Here is a 16,428-nt window from a genome sequence, read left to right as displayed (position 1 = left end):
TTTTAAATATTAACAAATCTGTTCCATCACTTAAAACACTGCAGTCAAGCCACTCCACTTCCTCCACTTTGAAAAAGACGGTCAAACTAAGCCCCCACGTTATTATGCGGTATGTGTAGGCTGTATACTAGGCATTACGTTAAGAGCGTTATTCATTCAATTAGTCAGTCAGTCATTCTGTCTATAATACATAAAACTAAATGAATAAATAGTAAACAAAAGATAAAATGAATGACATATTTTTGCCTGCAAACTGTATTTCAGAGAAAAATGTAATTTCAATTAGGTAAATTATTAGTCAAACTTAATAATAAAGAATACATTTTCAGAGACCAATTTCTCCCCTTTGCAAATGACAGCAGACCACCTCAGAGTATCACTAAAGGGCCGTCCACACCAAGAACGATAACTATAAATCTACATTTTTGTGTGTTTTTTTTCTGCACTCTTGCCTAAACTCTAAGTTGTTGTCCATTATCCCATCCTCTTTCAGTCACTCTGTTTTCTGATTTGTACTTGGCTGGAGACAGTAACTTTTAAATAAAAATCAACACATTTAAAAAAAAACAATTATTAACTTATGTGAATCGAGAATCGAATCGTTCTAGTGAGAATCGCGATGCATCTAAGAATCGATTATTTTTCCCACCCCTATAAGACATGTCGCAATTCTGGGCCACACACTCAAAACCACAAGACCAAAAAATTATCTGGAACACTTTCTATTAATCAAACAGGTGGTGTATTAACCCTCAGCCAAGCTATCATGCAGAAAAAACAGAGTTTGGCTGTCGTGCAAATAGGCACCATAGGCAAAATATACTGTGTCTACTTCTATTCCTTGATATCAAAGGATAGAAGTAGATACAGTGTACTAAAAATAAGCATGGTGATTTGCAAACTGTAACAATCCAGTCCAGCTTTGTAAAAAAAAAATTGTTAGGAGGCTCTGTTGACTAAAAAAGTAGGATTTCACTTTTTTTTTTTCAGTCTTGCACAGTGAAGAGACTTTGTGCACAAAACTTACTGATGTGGTTCTCTGTGCACTGTGGTTAAAAATAGGGAATTTGTACATCTACTAGGGGTGTGAATCTTCACTGGTCTCACGATTTAATTTGATTATGATTATCCTGTCAACAATTCGATATCACGATGCGCCACCTCCTCAAATTTATTATATATATTGCTACACGTGGTTTTCATCAACAAATCAAGCGGTCAGATATATATGAACTCCCATTTTTATTGCATCTGCTCTTAAAAAAAAAAGAATAATCGATTATGGTCTGTCACTGCATAGATGCAGAACCGTCCAGGTCCGCATAACGATGCATCAATGTAATGATTAATTTCAACACCCCTAATATCGACGATATAAAAGTGCAATAAGTTCAATAAACGTATTATTAAAAAAATTATGTTGTAGTACCACTGCATACAAAGTATGTAACACTGCATAGAAAAATTATAATAAATCAAACACTCATAAAAAATAAAATCAATCTGGCTGCAAAAAAAGATTTTTTCATGTTTGCTAACAGATGGACAAATTGCATTTTCCGTGTTGAGAAGGTCGGGAGCCTTTCACAGTCAAACCAAGACAGGTCGCCTCTTCTCCGGTGTCTTTTGGATTCTGACAGATGGGATTTAGGGGCAGAGTCCAGTGCACTTCAGCCTCCCCACCTCTCAGATAAACACCTCATTAGTGTAGTCTGGCCTCAGCACAAGCTGCCCTAGCCAACACCAGGTTTACATGACGCACAAGCCTTTCCCACTAGCTAACCAACTCTCTTGTCAGTCACGGCTGCAACACAAAGCTGGACGGCCACTGTTCCTCCTCTTTCATAATAATAGTTGTCTCCTTTTGCTTCCACTGCTCTAAGCCTTTTTCTTTTCCTCTTCTTAGAGGAAGAGTCATACTACTGAGTCAGAGAGGGCAGCTTGAGTTACCTTGACAGCTGTGGTTGCCAAACCTGCACAACTTAACAAGACAGGGGGTGATAACACACTGCTGAGGCCAGGTTTACATTTGTCACACTCACATGCCAGCACAAATAGAGAATGGTTTGTTGTTTCCGTTGATAATGCCCCACCTCCCTGCATTAAACTAAAACTATGAAAGAAAATTCCATTCCTTGGATTAGATTGCCATTTAGCCTACAGCTGTCTGGAGATAAACAGTGACTCCTTTTCATCATTCCAGCCAGTCCCGAACGACAGACAGTGTATCCCAGACTCAGAAGATCAACCAATCAAGATGACTAAGCTCAGAGAGGCGGAATTCCTGTGCATTTGTGGAGGTGTAACATCCCCTCACCAACTTAAAATAAGCTAAAACGCCACACAAGAGCTGCTCTTACCTAAGATTCTGTCATAAAAAAGAGCAGAGGAGTATTTTTCATAAGCCTCAAGTGCCAAATTAGCTTCAGCATGCAAAAGTCAACGTAATGGTAATAACAGTGGTACAATCAAATCCAGCTCTCTGGCTATTCAACTTATGCCACCGATGTGGAAAATACTCTCCAGGCACACGTGCTTGATTAAACACATACAAATATAACTTGGCATGGGGTGACAAAACGCACCTGCGGCTGGCATGGACAGAAACAAACCCAAATTGTTCGGGGGGGAAATGCAGCTTGATTGAAGGATGATCAGTCAGAGGGGCACATATATCACATTAGATAACAACTTCAATTTATTCATGCCATAAAAGCTTTCATCCCCTCCACAGAGGAACAATCAAAAACAAATCCCAGAGTTGATGGTTCACCACTGTTGTTGGCCATAAAGTACTTCTGTCTTGGCTGTTGAATCACACAGACAGTTTAAACTGGGTACTAGCACCTCACTGATTACTACTGATGAGTGACCCAAAGCCAACTCAGTATTTAAAGGTCACATATAGTAAAAAGTGAGATGTCCAAGCCTATAACTTTTCAGTTCTTAATGGAAATAATAGTTTTTCCACTTAAAGTGCAGTATTTTAAACGAAAACAATATGGCTGGATGTTTTATCAAAGAGAAAAGTGCCACTGGGTTATTAAAAAAATAAAAGACATTAAGTGCAACTTAACCCAAACACACACTACACTGCTTTCAAAACACTTTCCTGTTCATTCTATTTACATGTTCCTGTGTTGTGTATTAGGGCTGGGACGATTCGTCGACACAGTCGACATAATCGATTACGTAAATGCGCCGACACAAATCATTTGCGTCGACACGTCACGCATAGAAATCCAAAAAAAAAAAAAACATAGCTGCCTCCAGCACTAAAGTGTGGGAGTATTTTACTCTTAATGCCAACAACAACGTGGTAGTCTGTAGACTTTGTAAAATGCATACCTGAGTCAGGATAACAGCAGCAATAGTTCTATAGTAATAGTAAGTTCTGCCCACCTTTTTGTCCCTTTCCCTCCCAAGTAGAGTTTAGATTCTCTGCCCGAGCCCGAACTTGACCCACGGGCCAGGTCGGGCCGATATTTTCTGCCACTATCCCCGGGCCCTTGATCAAACATTTGTGTTTTTTTTAAATCATTACTTTATTAGCCTAATTGGGTGGGGAGAAAGCTATGACTCTCCAGCTTCTCCCGTAGCTCTGGGTATATGTCCTGCACTGACTTGAGTGTGTGGTAAACTGTGCTAAAATCGTGTCTCCCCCATCTGTAGCACTGTCTTCGATAATTGTGCAACCAGGCCAGATTGTTTCAGATATCTCACGAGTCCTTTATAACGTCAGTTATAACGGCCCACGTATTAAAAAATGTTTGGGTTAAAATCGGGCTCGGGCTCATAATTCCAGTTAAAGTGTTGGGCTGGGCCGAGCCGGGCTCGGACACACTATGCACTGTAGACGTGTGTGATTATCAACATAGTGACACGGAATGTGTTCCCAGTAGGTATGTTAGTCTGTTGATTCGTTTTAATGCCCCGCTATGACTTAACATTAAGCATCATCAAACGCTGTCAGTCGGCAGTGTTATTTTTTTGGTTTACCATCATCATGAGTGACCCAATCGATTACAGACTGTTATATTAGACACTCTGCAACTTGCCTTATGTTGGATTTATTTGATACATCTGATTTCATATGTTGCTAAAATTGCACTTTTTTTACTGTAAGATTAAAAGGGAGAAGAGCTTGGATGTTAACCAAGAGCTTATTCATTATTTTACATACTACTGTTAAAAAAAGCAAATACAGGCTACTCTTTTTGCACTTGCTCTGTTGACTGTAAGTTTTTATTTTTGTATTCCTCCTGAAAGAGACTTTATTTGTCTTTATTTATTTTGTTGTTGGATTGATAGCCTACATCTGGCTTCAGGTTGCACTACAAATTCATTTTACTTGAACAGTGCAGTGTTAAAACAATTTTAATAAATAGAGATTTGAACCTTATTGAAATTTGTTTTGTGTAAATTGTTAATTATTGAGCAATGGGAAAATAATCGCTAATTGAAAAATTAATCGTAAGATTAGTCGATTAATCAAAAAAAATCGTTTGCGACAGCCCTATACAGTATATGTGTGTGTATGTAGACAGGGCTGCTACAGTGCCATTACCAGCAATTTCCACTGGATGCGTAACGGCTGCGGATCCGCTCCGGAACGTCGGCGGAGTCATTAGGTGTCCATTAAAGTCAATGTGTGTATTTCCACTGACTGCAGAACGGCTGCGTTCCGACTGGGTCACAGCTCCGGCGGTCCGCAGCCCTCCGGAGCAGATACGCAGAGCTTCTATTTTTGCCGGACGCCGGAGAGCTCCGCAGCAATTCAGCACAATTCAGATTGTGCGGGACAGAAATATATATATATATATATATCAAAATAAAATACACCGTGCTCACGGCGGATCATATTTCCCTGCACTACACCTTGAAAACACAGCACAGAGTTGTTTTCCCTCTACTCCTCTGGATGGAAACAAACTGTTGTTGGTTTTGTGGTTCTATTCTACGTGAATTCGCGAGATATTGTGGGTCCTCGTGACTACAGCTGTCAGTCATGGCCGCAGCTGTGCCGCAACAAATCCGGACCTAGAGGGTATTGACGGACGGCGGAGCACGCAGCCGTTCCGCAGCAGAGCTGGTCCGCAGACGTTCCGCATCCTGTGGAAATCCGGAGTTAGTCATTTGTGTCGCTGCAATGGCGGTGACGCAGAGAGCGCAGATGCGTAAGGCCCAGACACGCTGACCAATTAGAGCAGGGCTTTTTTTTTCCACTGGGCTTTTTTTTTGGAAGGGGAGCTTAAAGAGACAGGCCCTAAAATAGAGTATACGCAGACAAACATTATGAGAAAAATTGTTTTTGTTTAAAGTGTCCATATTATGAAAAAATCACTTTTTCTGGGATTTGGGGTGTTATGTTGTGTCTCTGGTGCTTCCACACACATACAAACTTTGAAAAAAATCCATCCATGCTGTTTAGAGTGAGATACAGTTTCTGAATGTGTCCTGCCTTCAGTCTCTGGGTGAGCTGTTCAAAATCGGCACGGCTTGTGACGTCACAAGCCGAAACGAGCAGGCTAACCGCAACCATTAGCTCGTAGCATGGCGTTAGCATGCTAACGCTATGGCTAACGCTAGCATGCTAACGCTAGCATGCTACCTCATTCTCAATAGCAAAGCACTGCTACAACACACACAAGTTCACCATAATCTACAAAAGAACTACTTACATGTGCGCCCTCATTTAGAAGTCTCCCAGCTAATCCTGGCTTGTAACTGACCAAAGTTGTAGAAACAGCCTTTCTTTTACTGTCTATGGAGCTAGCTAGCTGACATGATCTACATCTGAGCTACTGGGCATGTGCAGTGCAATCAAAGATAGTACAAAAGAAGAAGAAGAAAAGAGGTCTCACTCTGTAGCTAAAACAGAGACCAGTTGAAAAGAGGATCTGCAGCAGTGAGAGAGAGCACTGCAGTACAACACAAATATGGTGTTTTTTGAAAATTAAACCATGTAAACCTATTCTGGTACAACCTTAAAATACAATTATGAACCTGAAAATGAGCATAATATGGCTGCTTTAACATTACAGAACGTAAACATATTCCAGTAGAAACCCCAACTACAAGTATGAACCTGAAAATCAGCATAATATAAGACATTTAAGTCTTTTTAGTAAGGGAACAAAACAGGCAAGGCTGTTACATTAAGTCACACCTTTGAAATCATTCAAAACAAAATATAACCGGGGTGACACTGGCTACAGCAGAATGAGATCAGTTTCTGCTCAATAAAGACTCAGGTCATGAAAAATTTAACAGCCAACTCCACAGAATGCCAGTTGAAACTAAGCTGCTGCTTAAAGTGCATTTCTTTTGACAGCCTGAGCGACTATAGCATTTTCATTCTACAACTCAGTAAAACTGACTACACATTCAGAAGGTAAAAGCTGAAAATAAAAATACTGATGGCATGTTTGTAGGATGAACCCACTTGAAACTGTGGATTGTTATTCACTATGGTCACTTTATATCAGTCATTGATCAGGGAGGGCCTCAAGGAATCCCTGGTTATTTGCTCAACAGACCACAGGCTATTTCGGGGAGGCTGTCCCATGGAAGCATGCAGATACCTATTTGCTAATGTATTAAGACACACTCTCTGCAAATACTCCTCCTGCCGCTCATTCGCTACAAACTACAATTAAAGCCAATGTGACCTTTATATTCAAGAATATGTTTCAGATTCAGATATGCTGCAGATTCACAAGTCAAAGTTCACCCTTGCTGAACTTTTACCTACCAATTTGCATGGTCAGCCAATATTTAAATTTAAATCTAGCTCCATTTTTTCACTATCATAGACTGTTAAAGGTCCCATGGCATGACAATGTCACTTTATGAAGTATTTCACATGAATATGCATTCCCCCAGCCTGCCTATGGTCCCCCAGTGGCTAGAAATGGTGATAGGTGTAAACCGAGCCCTGGGTATCCTGCTCTGCCTTTGAAAAAATGAACGCTCAGATGGGCCGATCTGGGATCTCCTCCTTATGAGGTCATAAGGAGCAAGGCTTTCTCTGCTTTGCCCGCCCAGAGAATTTGGCCCACCCATGAGAGAGAGGCATCATGGCTTTCAAACGAGCAAAGTAGCGGTTGGTCAATGCCACACCCCCCATCTCTCCTCCTCAATAGCTACAGACACAGAAATGGCACATCCTAAGGAAAGCTCATTGTGGGTCTGGCTGTAATTCTGCACCAAGGCTGAATTTCTGGAAAGAGACTTCAGATACAGTATTAGGGGACCACGAAGGTCTATATAAAAGCATCCAAAGAGCACCATGTCATGGGACCTTTAAGACTATTTAGAGCCAATGCTTGCTCAGATCATTTCCAGAAAATTAAAATCAGACCTGTTAAATCTCCCTTTTGGTGTGAAGTGCAGGACATGTCGCTGGACTGAATCCAAGTCTGGTGGACCCAGGCTATTTTCGATACATGCCTTTTGGAAATGTTGTGGTGATGTCAGTTACTCGACTCACATTACTACAGACAAATAACCAGGGGTGGATTGTAACCAACTACATTTATTATTTATTCGAGATTGTGCGCCTTTTAAAGCTAAAATGACACGTGTGTTGTTAGGTTGGATGTGTCACTAATTGTATGTTGGTATGTTTTTAAGTTACACAACAGTGCAAGTTGATGTTAGGAACATAAATTGGTTTATATTCAGCTGTTGTGCCAGGTGAGGGTGGTGTGAACAGGATGACATAAGCTAATAGTACCAGCTTTCGGTGTAAAGCCCAGTCCAGACCAAAGATTCGCGGTGAGATGAGTTCAAACTTGCAACTACTTGCAACGCACTGGTCTGCAGCGTTCTAAAACCTTCCAGCTCACACCAATGCGGCGAGACCAGATGGTGTATCATCTCCAATGGAACGACTCTTTGTACTTTCGTTCTAACTTCCGACTTTCAGGCTTTTTGTAGCCGATATATCATTTGTTGCGTCTAAATATTAATGTGGATAACGTTAGTGATACTAAGTAGTGCTTGTTACAGTTGCATTTCTAGTGATGAATCGTCGAAAACGTTTTATTTATGTAATTCATGCTTTGTTCTATCGCCGCTCGCTCTCTTCAATCACTCTCTAGCTCGTTCGACCACATAGCATGCTCGCGGCCGCACGCTGAGCCTTTGTAACATAGAAATAAAATGGATTATGGATCATTTTATTTCTATAGTTTGTAGCTGCCTTGACCAGCTGACTTTGCTATTGGCTGTTGAAACAGGTGACGTCTCTTACGTTCCAAAACCAGCCTCTGGAGACTTGACCAGCTGAGTCGCAGCGACACCATCAGCTGTCTTGAGTCGAGCTGAGACGGGCCGGTTCAGACTAGAGCAAGTCAGTCTTCCTCTATAACAACATTCAAATTCCATTTGTTATTTTTTTTAATATTCAAATAATATATATCTAATGCTCATATGCAGCCATTAATAACTAAGCCAAACGGTGCTGTCACTATTTTAGTGATTTAAAAGCAACCGTTTGTTGCAGATTGTCACGTTACTGAGAATACAGCTGTTAGAAAGTAACATATGAAGTCGAAGCTAACTCTGACAGCTGTAGGACAGCTAACATTAACTTTAGCTGTCTCCATGAAGCTCCCAGCTAAGCTCCTATAACTAGCGACGCAGTTAGGAAACCAGAACGAGCTAACTATTGATAACATAAGCATTTTGGCTCGGTGGATGTAGATTTTAAAGTCATGTTAAAACTATTTCCCGTCCATCTTTCGATTTCAAGCCACAGCCTGTCACTTCCCCTGTACCAACGTTACTCGGTACATAACGTTAACTCACAATGCCTTGTGTTTCTCACTCTCGTAACTTATTGTTCATCAGACGTGATATGAGAAGAGGGAGATTAGCTAACGTTAGCCAACCTATTTATTTATTTATTTATATATATTTTTTTAATCACATTTGAATAGTAATTTCAGCATTCGAATAGTATTGATTTTTTTACTATTCGAATTATATTTGACTTTCGGAATTCGTTCCAACCATAGACTGTATATAGAACAGACCAATAGATCCCATTGCTCTGGACGGAGACCAGTGAAGTCTATTAAAAGCACTTTTCCGGTGAGCGCTGAGCGTTACTGCGCAGCCTAACGCTCAGAGAGACGACGTAAATGTGACGTGAGCAACCTGTCTGAAAGTTGGAAGTCTTCTGGTAGCTGTACCAAGAGAAATCTCAATCATTCCCAATCTTGCAGAGACGGAGAGCGTAGGTATACGTAAGGAGATAACGTGGACACAGGCTAATTATTGCTAACTAAAATGCTAGTTAACATTAGTAATTAAACTTAAACAGCTAATGTAAGTCGAAACTGCATGCAAGCTTTTCCTGTACTACACGGTAATTCCTCTACTATGCGACAGTAAGTCCCGTGGTTATGACACAATCTATTTTTACAAAAATGTCTGCTACGGAGCCATAACGTGAGGTACAAGGTAATGGAGCCTTTTATACATTGTCGTGTTTCTTTAGAAATAAACAATCAACAAATAAAGTCTTTAAACGCTTCAGATGTAAAGTTATTCACTATCAAAGTGACATCAAAATGAATGGCAGTCAATGGGATGCTAACGGGGGGTGAGTGCTTGTTAGCATCAAAATGGCGCCATAGGAGGTACGCGTTGTGAGGAGAAGCTTACCCCCTTGGTTCCAACAGCCCTAGTTCAGACCGCTGAAACTTTTCCCTGCAATGTTCTAAAACGGTTTCATCGTGTCACCAATCTTTGGTCTGAACTGGGCTTAACAAATCAATCATTTTCATTCTGAGAATTACAATGCATTGATGCATAAGCATACAAAACAGCACCTTTTTAAACATACAATTCAGGAACTAATCAGCCTTACTAAAAACGTTATAAACAATAGTTTCTGACCCATTATATTGTGCTATAATGAATAGGCTTGTTGGTCGAACAAAGGAACATGCAAAAGGCATGCAGGAAAGAATTAAGCTCCCTCCCAGCTTAGCTCACACATACAATAATCCTGCTGTGAATTACCTCTTTGTCCAAACCAGAGTCACCACAATTCCAGTGACTGGTGCTTCAGCAGGAGTTGCCTTGGCAATGCCATGGCAGCTTTAAACAAATAAAAAAATAACAATCTTGATACCTTTTGTGTACGCACTTATTTCCCCAAATTTAGGGCTGTCCTGCAAATTGAGTCATCCTGCAGTCTCACAGAAAATTCAAACCAAGTACAGAACTTTAAACATTTTAATAAAACTCTGCTAATAAATCGCTGATGCCTATAATCTCAAAGCAACCAATTTCCCTGACCACTTACCAAACATGTGGACTTGAAATTATGAACAACTCCAAAACGCAAAAGCCATAGTTTTGCATATGCCTTCTGAATGACTTGTAGCAGTATCTTACTTGCAATGTGGCTTCTGTGGGGGTTTTGGTAGAATATGCTAATGCTATCTTAAGCTTCACCTTGCAATACCCATACAATACATACAATTCAAACTGCAAAAATTCCCTCATTCCTTAAAGGGGTTGTACTTGATATTCACACATCTCACATTATGAATATATGCACATTAGTATATCTGCAAACAAATATTTGCTATGTAAAGATATAGTGAAGTAATGGCATTCTGAGCAGATAATGTAGTCACACTACCTCTGTGTGTGTTGTAATTCGAGCTTCTCTGTTCTTTGTTTTGATAGCCGGTCCGGCCACACGTGCATATAAGTGCATGTGGCTGTGAAAAAACGTAGGTATTCACATATTGGGGGAACGGTCTGTAAGGGCCCTGACACACCAACCAGATGGGCCGACCGTCAGCAGAAAAGCCAGTCGGACTGATCAGTCGGGTCCCGAGGTCCAAAAAATGCCTCAGAACACACTGAGGCGACGCCGACTTGAGCGTACGCTCTGCGCGTTCGCGAAACGTAATACGTCTCCATAGCAGCAGACGGCGCTGCTCTGTATTGTTTCCATTAACAGTCTGATTATTTCCCAGAAAATGAAAACCGGCAGCTGATTGGACGAATGCGTCACATGGTTCTTTTTTCTCCGGAAATTCACAGCCAGACTGTCATGGCGGCTTGTTCAGAATACGATCTCATATTGTACTAAAATAGTTCACCGAAACGTGTTTCTGAAAACATTTTAAGCGAGAAATAAGCCGTGCAGTTTCTGAATCTGTCTTCATTTCAGATTGACAAAGGTCAGTTTAAAAGATTTTCATCAGATTTTGAGCGGCTCAACCGCTCCCCATTTCCGGTTGAGTCCCGACTGCCCTGTCTCCGACTGAACATGTCGGGTCGGCCCAAATGAATGCCGACGGCTCCTCGGACGGCCGACGGCACGGGACACACAGAACAGACTCGTTTAACGGACCTTGCCAGACGGCCCGACACCCGATTATCGGGCTGGTGTGTCTTCTCTCTAAGGGCAATGTGGAGTCAATCCTGGCCCACTATTTTTTTTCTACAGTATTTTGAGTACAGCCCCTTTAACAACATATAATTGTACTGCTTTACAAATGATCATGCTTACATATGCATAAATCAGACCATATTTACACTGTACTCATCTAAAGTTAATTATTTTAACAAAGTACCTGGTTCCCAGGCATGGACACCTCCGACTACAGCAGCCTACTGCACCAGACCTGCTGAAGGTCTCTTCCCAAACGTTTAAGTATGCACCATATCACCACAGCACCACATGCTGTTAACTCGTCTGAATGCAGGAATAAATCTAATAAACACGTTTCACAGCACAGCAATTTTCTTAACATACAGCTTTGATCACAAGCTGCCTGACTCTGAACAGTTACCGTTTCAACACAATAGAGCAACTTTCGACTGCCAGAGTACTCCAGATATTTAGTATTGCGCTTCCATAAAGTTGGGGGTCTCAAAAGAGACAGATTTAAAACATAACGGTCAACATTAAAGCAGCAGAGGCAGGTATATCATGACATTTAGTCACTTAAAGGCTGAATCTAACATTTCCCAAATATCACTTATCCACTTTTAGGAAAAGCCAATGTTTAAAGTGTTTTAACAACCAGCACACAGTGTTAAAGCAGTGCGTGCAGTTGATGGAGAAAGGCTGTGGACCATAAGCCAGAGTTACATGAAATGCTAAGCGCACATAAAGAAAGGTTGTCCTAGTTACAGAGCAATTTACAGTTTAGGCATTGAGCAGATGCTTCTAATATACAGAGCAGTAAAATAAGTGAGCACTTCTCAAGCATCAATAGATCCAGATGACTCGGAGCACTATGAAAACCACAAATGCTACAACATTAAACCAGAAATGTAAAAGCATTGCTCCTGTCAGCAGTGATGAAAATAAGCAAGTGCAAGCACAATAATCATCTAATAACAGGCTACGGCTAGCCAGCTGGAGAGAATAATAACTGCAAAATGGTAATGAGCACTAATGGCAACAGTTTAATGAATTTCCACATATTTAACTTTATTCAAGTAGACACTTGTAGGAAATTAAGCAGCAAAGCTAGGCTAAGGTTAGTGTGAAATAGGTTGTATCATTGGTTTCTATATAAGCGTTGCCTGGATGCTATCTGTTCACTGGAATGCATTTCTAGTCATGACATTCAGAATTCCATTGTCTTCCTGTGACACAAACTATTTATTACATAACCACAAATCATCATGCAGTTCAAGTCAGCACTACCAGTAGGACAAGTATGAATGCAGGCAACACAAATGGTTCTTAAGCAGAGAAAAAGTAAAGCTTTGTACCAGACCCAAAATGATTTCCTCATTTCTCATATGTGGTTTTGACAAGATGTAATGAATAATGCAAAAATAATAATAATAATAATAATAATAATAATAATAATGTGTTGGCAACTATTTTCACATCCCATGATGCTTTTGTTTGCATTTTAATTGAATACTTTGGTAGACTGCTAGTAGTGGTTGGTGGTATAGTTTGGTTAACCACAATAAACATAACATCACTAGGGCCAAAGTGAAAGACTACAAATCATTACTAGACCAGCTTTTAATTTGTCCAACACTTACTCTCCAATCACAAAGTGCTCACATCTTCTATTCACTTTATTCTTTCCCCATGATCCTGTTACACTTTATATTGTGTGTGCCAAATAAACATGTAGACTACAGACTCCTGTCAAAGTTTCTATATGTCATGTATTTAATTTGCAAGTGAAACAACCCCGCAGGTTATGGCTCTATGTATGGCTCACATGGCAACAGATGAAAAGTTAAGACAAAACAGCCCTGAAGGCATAACAACAGCCACAACTCTGCTCCATTGAAACTATAAGAAAAGATTAATAAGCTTGCATCAACAGCCTATTTCCCAAACAATGACAGCTGTGTCTTTTTGAAAATGAATAGGGCTGGAGAAAGCAATGCCAGCGCTTTTGAATATTTTGTAAATTTCACAGCTCATTTATTCTGTCATTCATATATTATTATGCACCATACCTTTAGCTTGAATTTTGATTAGACACTCTATGAACGCAGTTCTTAAAATAAAAATCACATAGACCACAACACGTCCAGGCCCTAACTCAGCATGCAATTCAATAACATTGCTTAACAAAGCATAACATCAAAATTACAAAAAGACCAAAATTGACATTTAGTAAAAGTTCGCACTAGCCTTAATCAAGAGAATAGAAGGATGAAGCCACGCATATAAAATATTCATGTTACAACATGTTATGTTTCATTTACCTGGTTAAGGCATGTTTATATAGGAGGTACAGTAAATGAAATTGAGCTCAGACTGGAAATGCAGAAGTAGTGGGGCTCTCATCGAGTTTCCAGTGGCATTAAACACACGCAAGAAAATGAATGAACATACCTTCATCTCTCTATGAGTCCTCTAGGTGACCAGTGTAACGAATCTGAGGCTGAAAACAGAGGTTGAAGAAGCGGTTAGACATTACAGACAGTGTCAACATCAGTCTGCCACAACAAGACACGGTTATGTTATGATGACATCACTTCTTCTGCTACACTGTTGGATGCCATGAAAAAGCTGGGCGGTAGACTCACTTTACATCGCTTAGTAAAACATATGGTCTGCATATGAAATATCCTTTTAGGAATTGTGGTTTTCATTCGAAGTGAGTCTGTAATTTATTTAAGAAAAGTTTAAAAGGTCCTTGGCTTAAATAATCCTGACTAATGCACCAGGCTAATGGTATGTGTGCTCGAGCTTTCGAGCCACATTCCCAAAAATATCTGTGTTGCAAAGTAAACCGTGGCAGGCTGATCACTCTCATTCGCAGAGCCCTTAAAGCCGTTTATGTAATGCCTAGTGTACTGTAGTCAGCAATCAGCCATGGCTTGTGGCAACGACGGACGAGCAAACACAAAGTAACTATAGTCGCTGTCCTGCACAAATGCACGGATAATGAGGTTGTTTAGGATAAAGTGATAGATACAGTAACAGCCGCACGGTGCTCGGAGTACGGCAGCGTGGTGTGCCCGCTGTCTGCACTGCACTGACTATACCAACACTACAGCAGAGGATGACGCCATTTCTGTAGCTGACAGTCGGCTAAAAAGGAGAACACTTCAGCGCACAAACAGTGGAAATTGCGAGAACGGTGGTCGCTATTCACCTGCCCACGTCAGAGTCATATCTCTTTCGGAGACGAATCTCTTGCTTTACATAGAAAAAAAAAACTGCCCCAACACCGTTCTTTTTCGTTTTCGCTTCTCTCCCTTGACTCGGTGCGCTGCTCTCTGCAGAGTACACTCGACAGCAGTAGACCGATAATAACACTGCTTATGGGCAGGCAACACAGCCACCAAACCAGACATTTATAGAAATGTTATATTAAAGCTATGTCGTTATAACAGTGTTAAGTTGAACAAAGTAAGAATCATTCGTGCAGCCCATGAAAAGTCACTTTCTTTATTCACAAAATGTTGTCTTTATCGACTGGTCTGGCATTTCGCTGACTGTTCACTGAGTAACGTTGAGTGAGGTCGGTACTGACAAAGAAGCAAGTCGACGAAACGGTTCGCAACAAGGTCAAGCTCGAAAAAGACTTTTAACGCAGCAACATCGCATTAATACCTACAACATTTTATTGTTATAACTGAATCCAAGGTCGCAGCCCTCATGTGTGGCTCTTGGTCGCGGAGGATACAATGTCATCCGCCCCAGACAATTTGCTAGACCAGCCGCTGCACGTGAGTGATTGACCACCACCAAAAATAATGCACATACACAGCCCGAGTCTCGGATGTTTTTTCCTCTGTCCTTAAACCTGGTTTCCGTGGTTAACTAAAGCGTCGAGCCCATTTAAACCTCTTCAGTAACGTTACTGATTCTTGCACAGGCAGTTTGTCAGCGGTGATGTTGCCAGTGACGGAAATGTGCAAAATACTGGTTCACGCAGCATTGAGAATAACATAAGCCCTATCTAGCAGAGGGAAAATAGTCCACATCGCATCTGGTCATATAACTGATCAAACGGGTGAGTTCCTTGATAAAAGGCAGCCCATTTGGTCCAACCTACACTGGACAAGTCAATCGTGAGAAGCTAATGATACTGGTGGCACAAAAGAAAAGCCTGACAATGCAATTTATCTGTTAAACTACACCGTTAAGTCGCTGGTCGACAAATCATATCCTGCAACGATGTCAAGCTCATACGGGTCACCAATGGTATCGTGTAATATCACTTTTGACGGCTATTAGGGAACACCATGACAGGCGCTGCTCGACGACAACCTCTCCGAGGATTCCTCCGCTCAACAACACAACACTCCAGTGCAGGTCCAGCAGGCTTGAAACTATTCAACCCTGGAGTAGCATACGCTTTGACTGTGCTCATCAGCTCAATTTGGCTGGCTACAGCATAACTTTGTTATCGAGCTAACCAAGTTTCTTCTATAATCTCGGCCGTTATCTTTTTGCTGTCCAGTCGTTTAATTCATTCATTCCCTAAAACCACCCTAAACACATCCCAGCATTAGTTAACAAGTTAGCTAATGTCAAGGTTGGCTTGGTAGCAGCAGGGAAGCAAGCTAGTAAATTGTTCAAAATAGCGATGGCTTTGCCGAACAAAAGCAGGCTTACCTATGCTGTCAAGTTGAGAAACACCTCTGTTTTTCGACGAAAGTGTATTAGTAATCCATAGGAACATTTATGTGAGAAATCTGACAGGTTTTTAACGTCGTCCGTTGGCCCCTGGTTGATGTTGGATGCGGATGGGTAAAAGTGGCTTTCGCAGAGCGCTGCTGTTTGCCTTGTTGAGTAGCTCTTCTAGCCTAGCTCTTTCTGTGATCCCCCCCCCCCCCCGCCTCCTGAGAATGATTGACTGGCATATTAACCCCGCCTCAACCAAAGGTACGCTCGCCCATAGGATGGCACAGGGAAGGGTAACGCCTTAGCAGCATCGGATTGGCTAGTTG

General features: G+C 41.1%; 1 protein-coding gene across 8 annotated transcripts in view; it reads right to left on the bottom strand.

Moving 5' to 3' along the window:
- arid4b (AT-rich interaction domain 4B) overlaps positions 1–16,326 on the bottom strand; it is a 47,757-nt gene extending 31,431 nt beyond the window's left edge. For 7 of the 8 annotated variants that reach the window (XM_035992760.1, XM_035992762.1, XM_031301432.2 and 4 more), the window contains exons 1-2: positions 16,094–16,326; positions 13,859–13,907 (exon numbers count right to left, since the gene is read on the bottom strand). In XM_035992760.1, the coding sequence (XP_035848653.1) occupies positions 13,859–13,864 (6 nt within the window). In that variant the 5' untranslated portion in view covers positions 13,865–13,907; positions 16,094–16,326. Of the gene's footprint in view, positions 1–13,858; positions 13,908–14,624; positions 14,778–16,093 lie in introns of those variants that run through there. The other variant, XM_035992761.1, reaches the window with a different exon arrangement.
- Positions 16,327–16,428: the final 102 nt, after the last annotated feature.

This window comes from Sander lucioperca, chromosome 15, assembly GCF_008315115.2.
Source record: "Sander lucioperca isolate FBNREF2018 chromosome 15, SLUC_FBN_1.2, whole genome shotgun sequence".
Lineage (NCBI taxonomy): Eukaryota > Metazoa > Chordata > Actinopteri > Perciformes > Percidae > Sander > Sander lucioperca.
This window is presented reverse-complemented; position numbering and strand designations above follow the sequence as displayed.